Source organism: Salvia hispanica, chromosome 6 (genome assembly GCF_023119035.1).
Source record: "Salvia hispanica cultivar TCC Black 2014 chromosome 6, UniMelb_Shisp_WGS_1.0, whole genome shotgun sequence".
Lineage (NCBI taxonomy): Eukaryota > Viridiplantae > Streptophyta > Magnoliopsida > Lamiales > Lamiaceae > Salvia > Salvia hispanica.
The window spans coordinates 46,436,283-46,452,077 of record NC_062970.1 but is presented as its reverse complement, the minus strand read 5'-3'; the positions used below and the strand labels follow the sequence as shown (position 1 = coordinate 46,452,077).

The window sequence follows — 15,795 nt, the reverse complement described above, 5'->3', positions numbered from 1 at the left end:
GGGTTTTCTTTGCGGTTCTTTCCCGAATGCCTAAGTTAGGTCGAACCGCCCTAGGGTCCTTAGTATAAAAAGGGGTATTTCATTTGCCAATTTCATGAATGGAATATTTTACCCTAAAAACTATCGTGTGCATCAAGAATTCTCTTAATTTTCCTTTGCCGTTGACGGAATACGTCCGTGAACCAGCAGAGTCGTGATCTCCCTTACGAGTTTGTCAAAGGGTCGATCATTATCCCTTCACGAGACGATCGATTTCCAGTCTATGCAGAGAACGTCCGCATCAGTGCTCCAATGGCACATGATATCATAGCTACAAACACGAATTTTCGGGAAAGAAAGTACTCCCTCCGTTTGCAAATAGGAGTCGCATTTCTTTCTCAACATATTTTATAAGTTCAGATAGTTTAATTGTAGATGAAAACTGTAAACCAAATTATATACAAACACACAATAACAAGGGTGGTAAACTGAGAAAGGAGAATAAAATACATAAGCTTCAAATCATGGATATATATCCTCCTCCACTATTCTGGATGTTAGGCCTGAGTTTCTGATCTTTGTTGCAATTTGTTTGGTTGTTACCATCGTAAACTTCTTCAGATTCTCCATTGACCCAATCTCCTCCGGGAGGGTCTCAAGACGTGGACAGTTCTTGATTTCTAGTTCCCTAAGGAATGGCATTGCACCTTCTCCAATTTGCATTTTTCTAAGATTCCACAACTCATTGATGCAAAGGACACTAAGCCAGGGAAACCCGTTGCACTGGATCACCATTTCCCTACCAGTGTATGCATTCCGCAGTTTGAGTTCTTGTAGGTTGGGCAGTTTCTCTAGTACCGGCATCGGGTCTTCATTAAGGCAACTATTTACCAAAGTCAAATAAGAAATACCTTCAAGGGAATTTGGTAGCCTAGCTAGGTGCCCATCCAGTCTGAGTTGAAAGACTCCCTCTAAAGCGCCAATCCCATCCAAACACGGCATACTTCTAAAACGGAATCCCTTCAAGATAAGGTGATCAAGGCTCACCAACTTAGCTAGTGAAGCAAAGAGCTTGTCGACATCCGAGTCTTCATCAACTTCTTCAACACCCAATTTTAGGAGAATTTCCATGGTCTCCAAGCATGAGGCCTCATATGTCCAATCATAAATCGAGATGTAGGTCAAGATCTCAAGATGAGGTAAAGCGTCTATCTTCAAAGGCTTCCGGCAAATCACATCGCGCATGTATAGGTTACGAAGGCACCCCATTTCCCTTATGATATCCGGCATCTCGACCAAAAAGTTCAGATATATATCAAGAGCCTGAAGATTTTTCAAGCCCCCCAACGACCGTGGCACCTCTTTTATATAATTATTTCTCAATCCCAAGTATCTTAATTCATCCAATTTCCCGATATCATCCCATAACGTCTTGATCCCAAAATCTTCCATGTCGAGTATTTTGAGTAGTTCAAAACTCTCCCAATAAGACGGACTAGCATTGTCTAAGTAGCCACCACCTCCGTGGACAATGAGAGAAATAAGGTGTTTCCCGTCTTGATTTGTGGAATGTTTAAACTCCTCTCTGCCACAATGGATAACACGATGACGAGGATTCTGAGAGGGTCTACTATCTCCATTGCTCCTATATATCTCAAAGCCCATTTCCTCCTCTGCTTTTTGGATGCATAGCATATGTAATACAGAATTGAGGTGAAACTTTTTTTTCCCTCCAGGAAGGACATCAATAATAGATTGACTAACTAAGCCGTTAGCCGAAATTCTTGCTTGGTCGAATCCACTTGCCATCCAAATCTGTTCCAACTTTTCTTCCCTTATTATTGCATTTTCCTTAAAATGGGACATATGCAAGAAACGTGGCTTTTCTAGTTGATCCAATTTATGATACATCGGTTCTAATAACTTCAGTGATTCGCGTAAATCAACTGAATCAAAAAGTTCTTCCCATTCCATACCTGAAAGCCTTTGTTTTGCTTTCTGCCTTGCAACATCTAGTATAGCTATCGGCAAACCCCCACATTTTTTCAGCATCTCTTTTCCCTTCCTCTCCAACTCCTTTGAGAATTTATTCTCAACACTTGTAAGTTTATCAATTGTTTTCAAAAACAATCGCCAGCTTTTATCAGAATCCAAAGCTTTCATCTCATGAGTATGATAGACGTATATTCTTCTATACTCATAGCAACTTGTGAACAACAACCTACTTCCACACTCTGCATATATATGAGTATTCTATGTTAGTGTACTAATATACATCGGTATATATCGGTATTTTGTATGTGTAATATCAATTTATGTAGAACACAATATCAATTTGTTTTACACAGTATAAGTATACATGTTAAAATCACTAGAAATCATAATTAATTAAATGTCATGTGACATGTTAATGATATATTGGATGAGGTGTGATTCGTTGCTAACTTTCTTAAGTTGTTAACTCTGCTAACTCGTCAACGCAGTGTATTAAAAATGTCAACATGATCACTTTGAAATGTCAACAAAACTTAGTTCATATTTTAATACATAACTTTCTTAAGTTGCTAACTCTGCTAACTCGTCAACAGTATATTAAAAATATCAACACGATCACTTTGAAATGTCAACATAAACTTAGTTGATATTTTAATACACTATATTGACATCGATATTTAAAATGTCAACATGGTATATTTAAATGTCAACACAAATTTGTGTTGTTATTTTAATGTGACCGTGGACATTTTTAATATACTGTGTTGATGAGTTAGCAAGTTAGCAATTTAAGAAAAGTTAGCATAATAACACACCCCTCCAATATAGGATTGGTTCCACGATATCACTTTAAGAAGAATTCTAAGAAGAACATATAAAACAAAAGGAGGAGATATTTACCTTCACGCGGAAGAACTTTCAAGATGGATTTCAATAGCATTTCTTCCAACGTGTTGTCGAAAACTATGAAATATGCCATTCCTTGGAGATGCTGGCGAAGTATCCGTTGGAGACTTCGATTGTCCATTTCTTCCAACGACGAATCACGTTCAATTAGTCCACCATATCCAACTTCCATCTGTTGTATCAATTCCATTAATATCTCTTTCTTACTCGTGCCACTAGAAAGGCATACCCACGCACGACGCTGGAATTGGCCCTCAACGGCCTTGTAGACTTGCCTGGCAAGAGTTGTTTTCCCGATACCAATCATGCCTTTGATAGACAAAGTCTGAAAGCGCATATCCTTGTTTAAAATCGTTTTCTCAACCAATTGCTTCATGGCTTCCTCCAACCCCACCACAACTTCCTCTGCTTCTTCTCCTCCTCCTCTTTTTTCATCGGTTGCAAAGTTTATCATGCGTGATTTTAACATCTTGATCTGATCTTGGAGGGGATTCAACTCCCTGTAGAAATTATCCATGTCAGTGCCTTCACATCCAATGTCCGCGACATCTTGAGCAATCTCGACAAGGTCCGCAATCAAATATTTTAGCTTACTCCTCTCTCCCGATTCCAAGCGTCCCAAGAAATAGCTCATGTTTTCCATCTCTTCGAGTTTGGCCTCCAGCATGGAAGAGTTGATATTCTCATAAATATAACGCGCATCCATCAGCTCGTTAATAATATCCCAGATCGCGTCCATTTTTATGCTTTTAGAGAAACTGCACTTATGTATACAACATATTTAAGAATTTGCATTTGCATTTGCAATTGAATTCCAATTCCAAATCCTCCCATTTGAGTTTCATAGCCAGAGTAAATATTTGCCATTTGGAATTTCAAATAGATATAAAAGTGACCACCTCCCAAATACACACAAAGCGCATGAGCACACACAAACAACATACACTACACAAATCACACAAACCCAACATTGCACATTGCACTACAAAACACATAAGCTCGCCCCCAAACGGCTCAAAATATATTGAAAAATAAGGTAGAAATCCATAATGTAAATAAATTATAAATTCCAAATGTTCAATTTAAAGCCAATGTTAATTTTGGTTGTTTTTTTTTCGGCATACGAAACAAAGAAATTAAAATTAGAATACAGTTTTATATCAATTGCTTCACCCTAACAAATTAATGATTCGGAATTCAACTAGAATATAAATATTTATCAATTACTTCATTCCAATTCCATGGTATCAATTGCTTCTTTCAATCATAAGATTTTGTATATAGACTTTAATTTGATAATTACAGCATTAATTTTAAAAACATGGATTTAAACGGTTAAATCTATCCAAAATTATCACTAAATTGTTACAAACTATCGACTTTGAGCAATTAATATCTAGACAAATTTTTCAGCACTTGTAAGCTTAATACAAATATTAAAAAAATTCAGCACCATCGCAGAAAAAGGTCATTGAGTAATTCATATACTGAACCAGATCTTCTAAATTGAATCAAATTTATGAAAACAAAAAATTTCAAATTCAAACTTCTGGATTAAAAAGCAAAACAACATAGTGCGGTTTGAAACTATTCAAAGGGAGAAAAGAAAATACCTTTTTGTGAATCTTTCTTCTGATCTTTGCTGGTTTCGAATTGATTTTCTGATTTCAGAGTTTGAAGTGATTTTGATTAACAGGTGCTCAAGTTCAACTAGTGATTTAATTAGGATTAAGTGGAGAATATAAAAATATTTCTTATTTATAAATTTTATGAAGACACCAATGCTAGACAAAAAAAAATACTGATAATGGGGACAAAATTAGGTGGCTCCGACAATTGTGTTAATACTATATAGTATTAATTCTTGTTTCACATGCATGATACTTTTCACAATGCACTATTCTTTTAAGAACATAAGTCTCCTTTAATTATTATTATGCTGGATTAGGTGTGGAAGAACAATCATCTTACTACAAACTTTATTACATCTTTATCATTATATAGTAATCCATATAATAAATAATAATAGAGCCTCTTTAGTAGGTAGATAGAGAACTCTCATCATCAAATGCTAAATTCTATAATCATGTTTGAAATTTGGGCCTTGCTAGAAGTTTAGACTGGGCCGGGATATCGATTCATTGATGAGAAAAAATATATAGTTGACAACCAGCCCAAGTGATACATAGTTCATATTTTTATATGGGCTAAAAAATTAAATATATTTCATGTTATAGCAATTTATTCAATTGTATTCTACAAGCTCCTTGACCTTGTAGTATAATTAGAGAGTTGAATAATTGTATATTTGGAGCCCATAAGAAAATGTAGGATTGGGCAAGCCCATATCCGATACTTTTAATTTTTGGGCACAAATATATTGGGTAATTAAATTATTCCATCCAAAATCAAAATCTGATTAATTCACTAGTCAACAAATAATAATTATCTTTGAGTTCCAAGGTTGAAAATTCCTTCATCGGCCTTAGATCCTCAGTTTTTGCTTAATGTTTAAATGTAGAGCAATATTTTGTAGAAAGGTTTAAAACATATGGAAAAATGTTCTTCTCCATTTAAACTATGAAAGTAAAAGATACTATGATACACTCAGCCATCAAATGATAGCAAGGATGAAATACTGAGTAAACAAATACAAAAAATTCAAGACTGATTTCTGTACCTTCTTTTCCCATTTAAATTACAGTAGCAAGTTTTGAAGCAGAAGAAAAGAAGTTGCTGATCTATAAACATCCTATGATAATAACGAGAAACATCGTTGATGGTGAAGCCGATCTCCTTTGCTTTTCCTATTCGATCAGGCTGTCGTGACAGATTTCAGTTCTACTTCTTCAATTTCCATCGAATGAGACGAAAAGGGCAATGTAGATTTTCCAATAACTACAGGATTTTCTGGCTCGCTATCTCTATGTACAACTTGGGGTGATCAAGAACTGCCGGCGACCTCTGCTGCGCGTTGCCTCATCATTTCCATTACAGCAGCCCTTCGTCGTGAATCTGACTGTTGCTGCAGCCTTCTCAGGTGTTCCTTCAGGTCCCTGCATCGAACATGAGAGGATTTAGACGAGCATGCTTAAGACGATAAAAGGGAGAACTATGATGTTGACAAAGTAGTTTTGTGAACAAACCAGCAACGTGGTACACCGCAGTTGGATTCTTTGCAGGCTCGGGCGTGAAGCTGGAGGAGGTTCCACATTTTCTTACACAAATGACAGCCTCCCGAAGCACGCTTTTTGCACTGGATGCCATGGCGGAAAAGGCCTTTGACCTTGCGACAGTTTGGATACTGGCAAAGGGGTGACCGGCACTGGATGCCATGGCGGAAAAAATTCACTTTCAAGATTCTCATTATCTTTAGTTTCATCAGGAACTTCAGCAATGTCAACCTGCAGATTCATAAATTTCTCAGTCCAAATCGTAAGCTCAAACAAATTAAATCTGGCGAAAAATATACACTCAACTAACCAGATAGATATATCAACTTCAAACTATGGATGGATATCCTCCTCAATAATTTCAGAGGTCAAACCTGAATTTCTGATCTTTGTTGCAATGTGTTTTGTTGTTACCATCTTAAACTTTTGCAGTTCAGACATCCACCTAATCCGTTCCGGGAGTGTCTCCAGATATGGACAGTTGTTGATTTCTAGTTTCCCGAGACTCCACATTGCATCATCATCAACTTGTATCATTCTTAGATTCCACAATTCATTGATGCAAAGCACTTTGAGTGTTCTAAATCCGCCTTGCTGGATCACCATTTCTCGACCAGTGTATGCATTTCGCAATTTGAGCTTGTATAGGATACCGAGCTTCTCTAATATTGGCATGGGGTCTTTATCAAGACAAGTATTTACCAATGCTATGTAAGTAATCCATTTAGGTAGCTTATCAGCACTTGGTAGCCTATCTATACGCCCATCTACTTTTAATACCATGAGTCCTTGTATAGCACCAATTTCCTCCAAACACGGCATGCTTCTAAAACGAGACCCTCTTAAGAATAGATATCTTAAGTTTGGAAGCTCAGCTAGTTTTGCAAAGAGCGTGCCTACATCGGAGTTATCATCAACTTCTTCAATGCCCAAAGTTTGGAAGTCATACATTATATTGAAGCCCGGGCCCTCAAATGTCCAATCATAAATCGAGATATATGTTAGGGTCTCCAACTTCCACAGCGCATCTACTTTCAAAGGCTTCTGGAAAATCACATCAGACATGTGAAGAAAACGAAGGTTGCTCATTTGCCACATAATATCCGAGACCTCCACAATAAAGTTCAAAGCTATATCAAGAACCTCAAGGTTTTCCAGGTGCACCAACGAGTGTGGAATCACTTGTAAGTAATTGTTTCTCAATCCCAAGTATCTTAATTCAACCATTGCACCGATTGTTTCGGATAAAGTCTTCACTCCAAAATCTTCCATGTCAAGTATCTTGAGTAGTTGAAAACTCTCCCAATAAGACGAGCTAGCTTCGTATAAGTAGCCACCACCTCCATGGAAGATAAGAGAAATAAGATGTTTGCTACCTTCAATTGAGAAATGATTAAATTTGTCTCTGCCACAAACGATAACACGATGACGGGCATTCTGAGAGGGCCTACTGTTTCCATTGCTCCTTAAGATCTCTAAGCCCATTCCTTCTTCCGCTTTTTGGATTGATATCATGTGTAACAGGGGATGGAGGCGACACGTTCTTTTCGTAACTTTCTTCTTCACTACTTCAAGAATCGATCTATCAACAAAAATTTTTGTAGCTAGTACAACATCTAATCCATTTGCAGCCCATATCTTTTCCATTTTTTCTTCTCTCATTATTGCATTTTCCTTAAAAAAGGAAAAATACAAGAAATGTGGCTTGAGTTCTTCCTCCAATTCATGATACATCGGTTCCAATGATTTCAACGATTCACTCAAATCAATTGAATCAAAAAGTTCTTCCCATTTAATCCCCGAAAGTCTTTGTTTTGCCTTTTTCCTTGCAACATCTATTATAGCTATCGGCAAACCTCCACATTTTGTCAGCATCTCTTTGCCCTTCCTCTCCAACTCTTTGGAGAAATTAATCTCTTCACTTGTAAATTTATTAATTGTTTTCAAAAACAATTTCCAGCTGTTATCAGAATCCAAAGCTTTCATCTCATGAGTATAATTGACATCAGGTGTTCTAAACTCATACCGACTTGTTAACAGCAAAATCGACCTGCTTCCAAAAATGTCTGCATATATTTATATATAGAGCTGTGATCAAATAATAACTAATTTCAATTTAAATTAAAATTATCATCACAAAGACATGATGTAAATTTAAATATGAACATAAAGCCATAAGTTTATCAACTTATGTTAATAATTGTAATATTCAAAACTGAAAGAGTTATACGTTCTGTACTGGAAATTAGTTTATTATAACGTGACCCTGTATGATACATGACAAGAACAATTATTACAAAAAGAAACTTGGAAGGCTAATGAACAGTGAAATTTGGATTAATTATTATGGTAGATTGTTTGATGTAGTAATTTGATACGGTCCCACAACTGCCGGCTCCCAGACAGCCGAGATCATGAAAGCAACGCCGGAGACAAGAGCGGAAGGTCGTGAGCAATGGCTGTTGGGTTATAAACCCATCCCACATCGGATGAGGGAGGGAAGTTGGAAGGTGTATATAATTCATGTCCAATCCCAATTAGTTTGAGGCCTTTTGGGAGTGACCCAAAAACAAATCCGTGCGGGCTTGACCCAAAGCGGACAATGTCAAACTAATGTTGCAGTCGACGATCCTAACAAATGGTATAGAGCCCAAATGGCTATGGGTCAGGCCTGGATGAGCCTCGGTAAGGGTCGGGCCCTGAAAGATTCGGGTTAGAGTCGGGCCATGTATGATATAGGGGCCAGGGCTGGAACGACCCATGTTCGTGTCGACTGTGTTCCCGATGTGGTCTCGGTTTGAGGGGAGGTTTGTTGGGTTACAAACTCATCCCACATCGGATGAGGGAGGGAAGATGGAAGGTGTATATAATTCTTGTCTAATCCCAATTAGTTTAAGGCCTTTTGGGAGTGCCCAAAAACAAATCCGTGCGGGCTTGACCCAAAGCGGACAATATCAAACTAATGTGCAGTCGACACGAACATGGGTCGTTCCAGCCGTGGCCCCTAGGTCATCCAGGGCCCGACTCTAACCCGAGTCTTTCAGGGCCCGACCCTTACCGGGGCTCATCCAGGCCCGACCCATAGCCACCTGGGCTCTGATACCATTTGTTAGAATCGTCGACTGAAACATTAGTTTGATATTGTCCGCTTTGGGTCAAGGCCGCACGGATTTGTTTTTGGGTCACTCCCAAAAGGCCTCAAACTAATTGGGATTGCACAGGAATTATATACACCTTGCAACTTCCCTCCCTCATCCGATGTGGGATGGGTTTGTAACCCAACAATGGCCACAAGAACCATCCATTGCAACGATGAAGCCAAAGAGGAACGTACGTCCGCCCGAGAAGTTGGGCGACTTCGTTCCCAAATAAACCATTGTTTAGATAATCGTTTTATGTTTTATTATTTTTGGATATTAGTATTTTTATTATTATTTAATTTTTAGTAAGTGTCGAGCGTAGTTATAAGCTCCGTTTTGGGTTATCTTTGTTGATTATTTCCCGAGATGACTAGGAGGTCGAATCAACCCTGAGGTCCTTAGTCTATGAATAGGGCTTTTGTTCATACTCTCAATTATGAATGAAAATATTATTTTTCCACACATATTGTGATTATTTCGTAAGCCCTAGTTCTCACGCTGCCCGACGGAAAAACCGCGCACAGTCTGAAACTAAATTTTTTGTCGACCCTATGCTAGGGCGTCAGAACCCTTAACATAATTAATTTGGGTTAAATATAATTTATAGTCTAAATTTTCCAATCAATTTTAGTTTATAGCATGAGTGTTTATTTACTTTTGTGTAGCCTGAATTTTGAGAAAATTTCCAATTATGGTCCGGTTAAAATTTCATCGAAGATAAACAAAACGAACGAAGATATATACCTGGAGATGGAAGACATTTCAAGATGTACTTCAATTTTGTTTCCTTCAACATATTGTCCAAAACTATGAAATATGACAATCCTTGCAAGTGCTGGCGAAGCATATGTTGGAGACTCCGGTTGTCCATTTCTTCCAATGACGGATCTCTTTGATATCCTTCCACCATTTGATGTATCAGTTTAATAAGCATCTCTTTGTTAGTCGTGCCACTAGTAATGCATACCCAAGCATGACACTGGAACTGGCTAGCGCCGGCCTTGTACAGTTGTCTGGCCAGAGTTGTCTTCCCGATACCAATCATGCCTTTTATAGACATAATCTGTGAGCCATTAGAATTTTTTAAAATCGCTCTCTTAACCAACTTCTTAACGATTTCCTCCAACCCCACCACAACTTCTTCTTCTTTTTTTTCATCTCCAATATTTTTCTCATCAGGTCCAAAGTTTATCATCTCGATCTGATATCTGAGGCCCCTTAACATGGCAGTTTTATAACAATCATTCAAGCTAATCATTTCCATATAATCTTGACCGAACTCAACCAAGTCATCTATTAAATATTTTGGCATGCTCCTCTCTTCCATTTTCATGTCTCTCAACAAATCCAATATCTCTTTCAGCACTTCAATTTTGCCCTCGAGCATCTCACGCTCGTCCATATCGGTACATGTAACATGTAAACTCTCGAGATCTTGAATTTTCCCTAAGACTTCGGCCTCCGCCATGTTTAAGCTTTTACGGTAACTGCACTTAACAAGATCAAAATAATTACTCCCCTATTTACAACTTTCTATTTAGCCTTTTTTTTCTTTTCCCCTATTTGTGTCTTGTTTCAAAAATTGAGAGAATTATTATGATAAAGGATGTCCCACTCAAAGTGACACGTTTCTTAACGGGAAAATTACCAAATATTTCAAAGAAAGATTGTCAACTTCTGATCCTCCTTTTTTTACTCTATTTAAGATTTCCATGCAACTTAAATTTGGTTAATCTTAATATATTAGCTAATTTCACAGCATATCCAGATGTACAATGCGCAAGTTGACATTATTTAACTATAGAATTAAAAAACCTGATTACAAATAATAAAATACTAGATTTCAATAGAATATAATTAACGTTTTTTTTTGCAATTATGATGATGCTTTATCATTTGTCATAATAGTACTAGTTCTCAGGTATGAAAATGGTGTGACATTTCTGAAATATACCAGGCCAAGTGGGAGATCCCTGAAATGTAGATGTCAATGAGAGCGTTGGGTACAATTATTGATGCTATGCTAGTCGATTAATATATTAAATCTATTTAAAGAATTATGGTCTATTCCTACCTATTGATAAAATTTCATATTTGTCATTTGACTGAAAGTGGGTTCCAGCATGATTTGGGGGTTAAGCAAGTTATTTTTTGTTTTATTTATTTTCTAGTTAGTAGAATTAATGAGTGAAAAAATAAGTAATTGTTTTTCCTTCTACCAAATTAGGATTTTCTTTTTGTTTATATTCTTTTAATTATTTCCTTTAAGTTTTAGTTTCTATAAGTTTAGGATTTTCCTTTACCTATATAAAAGCCTCATTGTTGAACATAAAAGAGAGACTTTGAATAATAATCAATCCATTGAGTACTCTACTTACCTGTTCAGTCATTCTGTATACATTTCTGCATCATTTGGTATCACGATCCAGGTTAATTATCAATGATTGAAGGTAGACGTGGTGGTGCTCGTGGTGGACGTGGAGATCCCCAAAACGAAGAGGTTGCACGGCAACGTGATCTAAGTGACATCGAGAACGACGATTAACACAACAGGTTCGAGACCTCCAGTGACGACTAGCGCAACGGGAGACCTCAACCGACGCAAATTCGGATTCAGATCTTTCCAATCATGACCATGATAATGGTAATAACCTTTTTGCTCGTAAGCAGGAACACGACAATTGGTATTGTGGGCTGGTACTGGGGGCTGACCCAGCACGTGATATCGGCATGCGGATTGAGATTCCATAATTAGAGGGTAAGGCTCCACCTCGTGAGTTCATTGATTGGTTAAATACGATAGAATCAAGAACATCAGTGACAACAACAAGGTCAAGTTGGTTGGTATTAAATTAAAGAAACATGCTTTAATTTGGTGGGAACATGTTAAGAAGAAACGGGTGAGGGAAAGAAATGCGAAAATCCAATCTTAGGAAAAGATGAAAAAGCTATTGCACGGAAAATTTCTTCCTACACACTATCGATAGGATGCGTTTATTGAATACCATGTCTGTAAGTATGGTGATCTATCTTTGGAAGATTTGACTAATGATTTTGATCATCTACGAATGCGTTGTGATGTCGAGGAAGAAGAGGAACAAACCATCGCTAGCTCTTTTGGGGCGCTTCGCTCTGAAATCTTTGACGTTGTTCAACTGCAACAATATTTCAGTTATGAAGATGTATGCAGGCTTGCGCTTAAAGTTGAGAAGCAGTTGAAAGGAAGGAAAGTTGTGAGTCGTTGGTCAGCCAGAGATTCAACCAATTTTCATGGAAGTAGTAGTTGCACGGGATCGAGCAAACCAGCAACGCCAGTGGCAGCTAAACAACAAATCACGACCAAACCTGTGGAATCTAGTTCAAGAGCGCGACAACCGGTGCGATGTTTTAAGTGTCAGGGCTTTGGTCATATGCAGGTGATCGTCCCAACCGCTGGGCGACGAGGAGGTGTATGCAGGTTGAGGGCCTGCCTTAGTAGTCCGTGGGATGCTTAGCAACTCCACTACAGAGGATGACCGGTGGTTGCGGCATAATATATTCCAAACTAAGTGCACAACAAAAGGGAAGATATGTAATGTGATTATCGATGGAGGAAGCTCTGAGAACGTATGGTAGAAAAGTTGGGGTTGGAAACAATTGATCATCCACAACCATACAAGCTATCGTGGTTAATCAAGGGACGTGAACTGAGAGTCAATAAACAATGTCTCATTCAGTTTTCCATTGGGACGCGGTATCAAGATGAGGTATGGTGTGATGTTATACCTATGGTCGCTTGTCATATTTTGTTTGGTCATCCGTGGCATTTTGATCGCAGAGTGAAACATGATGGTTTCAAAAATTCTTATACCTTCAAGAAGAATGGAGCAATTATCACCTTGCCCCAGTCAGAAGAAAAGAGCGAACCTATCACTAGTAGCGAGAAGAAGCTTATAGGGAGCAACAATCTGTTGACCCAATCATCTTTTGTTGCTGCGGTAGCTGATGTAAAGAGTTTCTTCGTGCTTGTGGTGGTTGAAGTAAATGCAGATAATATGTATATTCTAGACAAAGTTCAACCACTTTTGAAATTGTATCAAGATGTCTTACCAGCAGTTATTCCTGCATGATTACCGCCAATGAGGGACATACAACACTGCATTGATCTCATTCCGTGTCTTCAATCCCAAACAAGGCACCTTACCGTTTAAAGCCCAAGGAACACGAGGAGTTGCTGAGGCAGGTGTTTGAAGGTGTTTGAGTTGCTAGAGAAGGGCATCATCCGTGAGAGTATGAGTTCGTGTGCGGTTCTGGCCCTAATGGTCCCCAAGGCGGATGGGTTGATGAGGATGTGTATGGATAGTCGAGCAATCAACAAAATCACGATCAAATACAGATTTACTATCCCACGGTTCGATGATCTATTGGATCAACTACATGGTTCCATGGTATTTTCGAAGATCGACTTGAGGAGTGGATATCATCAAATTCGACTAAGACGGTGAGATGAGTGGAATTTGGCCAACATTGAGGCACTTGAACAGTTTGATAAAATGATTCAAATGTTTAATGAGATTCCCCTATGGTAAGCATTACTCGAGAAGAAGATGAAGTGTTTTTCAGGCTCTTTTTCAACAAATTTAAATAGTATTTTGGTGATAAAAACTCTAAACGAACTAATTAATTTGCAAACACACAACAACAAGGGGATAATATTAAATAAGAAAACAACACTGCATAATATTTCGAACCGATCAAGAAATGCATCCATTAGAGTAGGGCGGATGAGTATAATTAACAAGTTCTAAATCAGGCGAATTTAATTGACAATTTTATGCTAATGTTAACTTCAAACTTTACTGAACCAAATCTTCTAACAACTTTCTATTTAACGAAATGATTCTGCGTTGAATCAAATTTATGAAATGAAAGATTTCAAATTCAAAGTTCTCGATTAAATAAGAAAAACACCATATAATTATCTAAATAATTCTGAAACTATTGAAATGGAGTAAAGAAAATACCTTTTTTTGTGAATCTTTCTTCTTATCTGTGCTGGTTTCGAATTGATTTTCGGATTCAATCACACTCTCTTTCGATTTATTTCAGATTTGGAGGATTTTGAACTACAAATTCATAAACTCAATCTGGTCAACTTTTTGCAAGTGGGGTACTAACTGTGAATTCCAAATCCAAATCCAAATCCTTCCAATTCTACCATTTGAATTTCATAACCAAAGTAAATATTTGGAATTCAAATAGATATAAAAGTGAGCACCTCCCAAACACACACAGAGCACACAGTGCGCATGCGCACAATACACAATACACAATACACATAATGCACACACGTCACAGAAACACGACATTGATCACTGCACACACACACACAAAATGCTGCACGCTCACTCAAGCGACTCAAAATATATTGAAAAAATATGGTAGAGATCTATAATGTATAAATAAATATTTTCAACATATTCTATTAAAATCCAACGTTAATTTTGGTTGTACATGAAACAAAGAATTTGAAATAAGAATACAATTTTATACTCCAATTACTTCATTTAATCAAACAAAAGAATCAGATTTAAAGTAGAATGGTACAAGTTTATATCAATTACCGCTTCATTCCAATACCAATAAAAAATATTAGTGACAGACATATCTGTCACTAAAACTATTAATCGGATCCCACCAATGACAGAAAACATAGATGACAGTTTTGCTTTAGTGACGGAATTATCTGTCACTAATTGTCTTAGTGACTGACGCTTTTTCGTCAGCAGTTGTTGATTAGCAGCCGCCGTCCTAATTTCCGTCACTATCTAGCGCTTTTTTTGTTGTGTACACTTAATTGCTCCCTTCAATCATAAAATCTGATATATGCACGTTAATTTGATAATCGAAGCATTAATTTTCAAAACATGGATTCAAACTTGTCTAAATTAATTTTAAACGGTTAAAAATCCAAAATTATCACTAAATTGTTACAAACTATATATGGACTGTGATCAATTAATCCAGACAAATTTTTCAGCACTTGTAAGCTTAGCTCAAATATTAAAAAAATTCACAAAAAGGTCATTGAATAATTCGTATACTTAACCAGATCTTCTAAATTGAATCAAATTTATGATATGAAAAATTTCATATTCAAACTTCTGGATTAAAAAAGCAAAACAACATAGTTATCTGATGAAGTTTGAAACTATTCAAAGAGAGAAAAGAAAATACCTTTCTGTGAATCTTTCTTCTGAGCGTTGCTGATTTCAGAGTTTGAAGTGATTTTGATCTACAGGTGCTCAAATTCCACTAGTGATTTAATTAGGACTAAGTGGAGAATATAAAAATATTTATTATTTATAAATTTTATGAGGACACCAATACCAGACAAAAACAATACCTGATAATGGGGACAAAATTAGGTGGCTTCGACAATTGTATTAATACTTAATATTAATTCTTGTTTCACATGCTATTTATCACAATGCACTAGTATTATTTTAAGAAAATGAGTCTCCTTTAATTATTATTCTGCTGGATTAGGTGTGGAAGAGCAATCATCTTTCTACAACTTTATTTTCATCTTTATCTATTTAGTACTCCCTCCATCCCTCTTT

At 37.1% G+C, this 15,795-nt stretch overlaps 2 protein-coding genes across 4 annotated transcripts; both read right to left on the bottom strand.

Annotated features, from left to right (window-relative positions):
* Positions 1–411: 411 nt before the first annotated feature.
* On the bottom strand, positions 412–4,591 carry LOC125193560 (probable disease resistance protein At1g58602). The gene is made up of 3 exons (XM_048091383.1): positions 4,494–4,591; positions 2,875–3,638; positions 412–2,213 (listed from the first exon to the last, which is right to left on the bottom strand). The coding sequence occupies exons 2-3, from the start codon at positions 3,617–3,619 to the stop codon at positions 502–504; spliced, it is 2,457 nt and encodes an 818-aa protein (XP_047947340.1). The 5' UTR covers positions 3,620–3,638; positions 4,494–4,591; the 3' UTR covers positions 412–501.
* An 841-nt stretch (positions 4,592–5,432) lies between these two features.
* LOC125196420 (probable disease resistance protein At1g58602) lies at positions 5,433–15,497 on the bottom strand. Of its 3 annotated transcripts, none has more exons than XM_048094931.1 (6): positions 15,410–15,497; positions 14,197–14,298; positions 9,938–10,685; positions 6,364–8,119; positions 6,027–6,284; positions 5,433–5,936 (listed from the first exon to the last, which is right to left on the bottom strand). In XM_048094931.1, the coding sequence occupies exons 3-4, from the start codon at positions 10,659–10,661 to the stop codon at positions 6,387–6,389; spliced, it is 2,457 nt and encodes an 818-aa protein (XP_047950888.1). In that variant the 5' UTR covers positions 10,662–10,685; positions 14,197–14,298; positions 15,410–15,497; the 3' UTR covers positions 5,433–5,936; positions 6,027–6,284; positions 6,364–6,386. The 3 variants fall into 3 exon arrangements, with proteins under 3 accessions (XP_047950888.1, XP_047950887.1, XP_047950889.1); XM_048094930.1 differs by having other exon boundaries at positions 9,938–10,680; XM_048094932.1 differs by having other exon boundaries at positions 6,428–8,119; positions 9,938–10,680.
* Between the last annotated feature and the right edge of the window lie 298 nt (positions 15,498–15,795).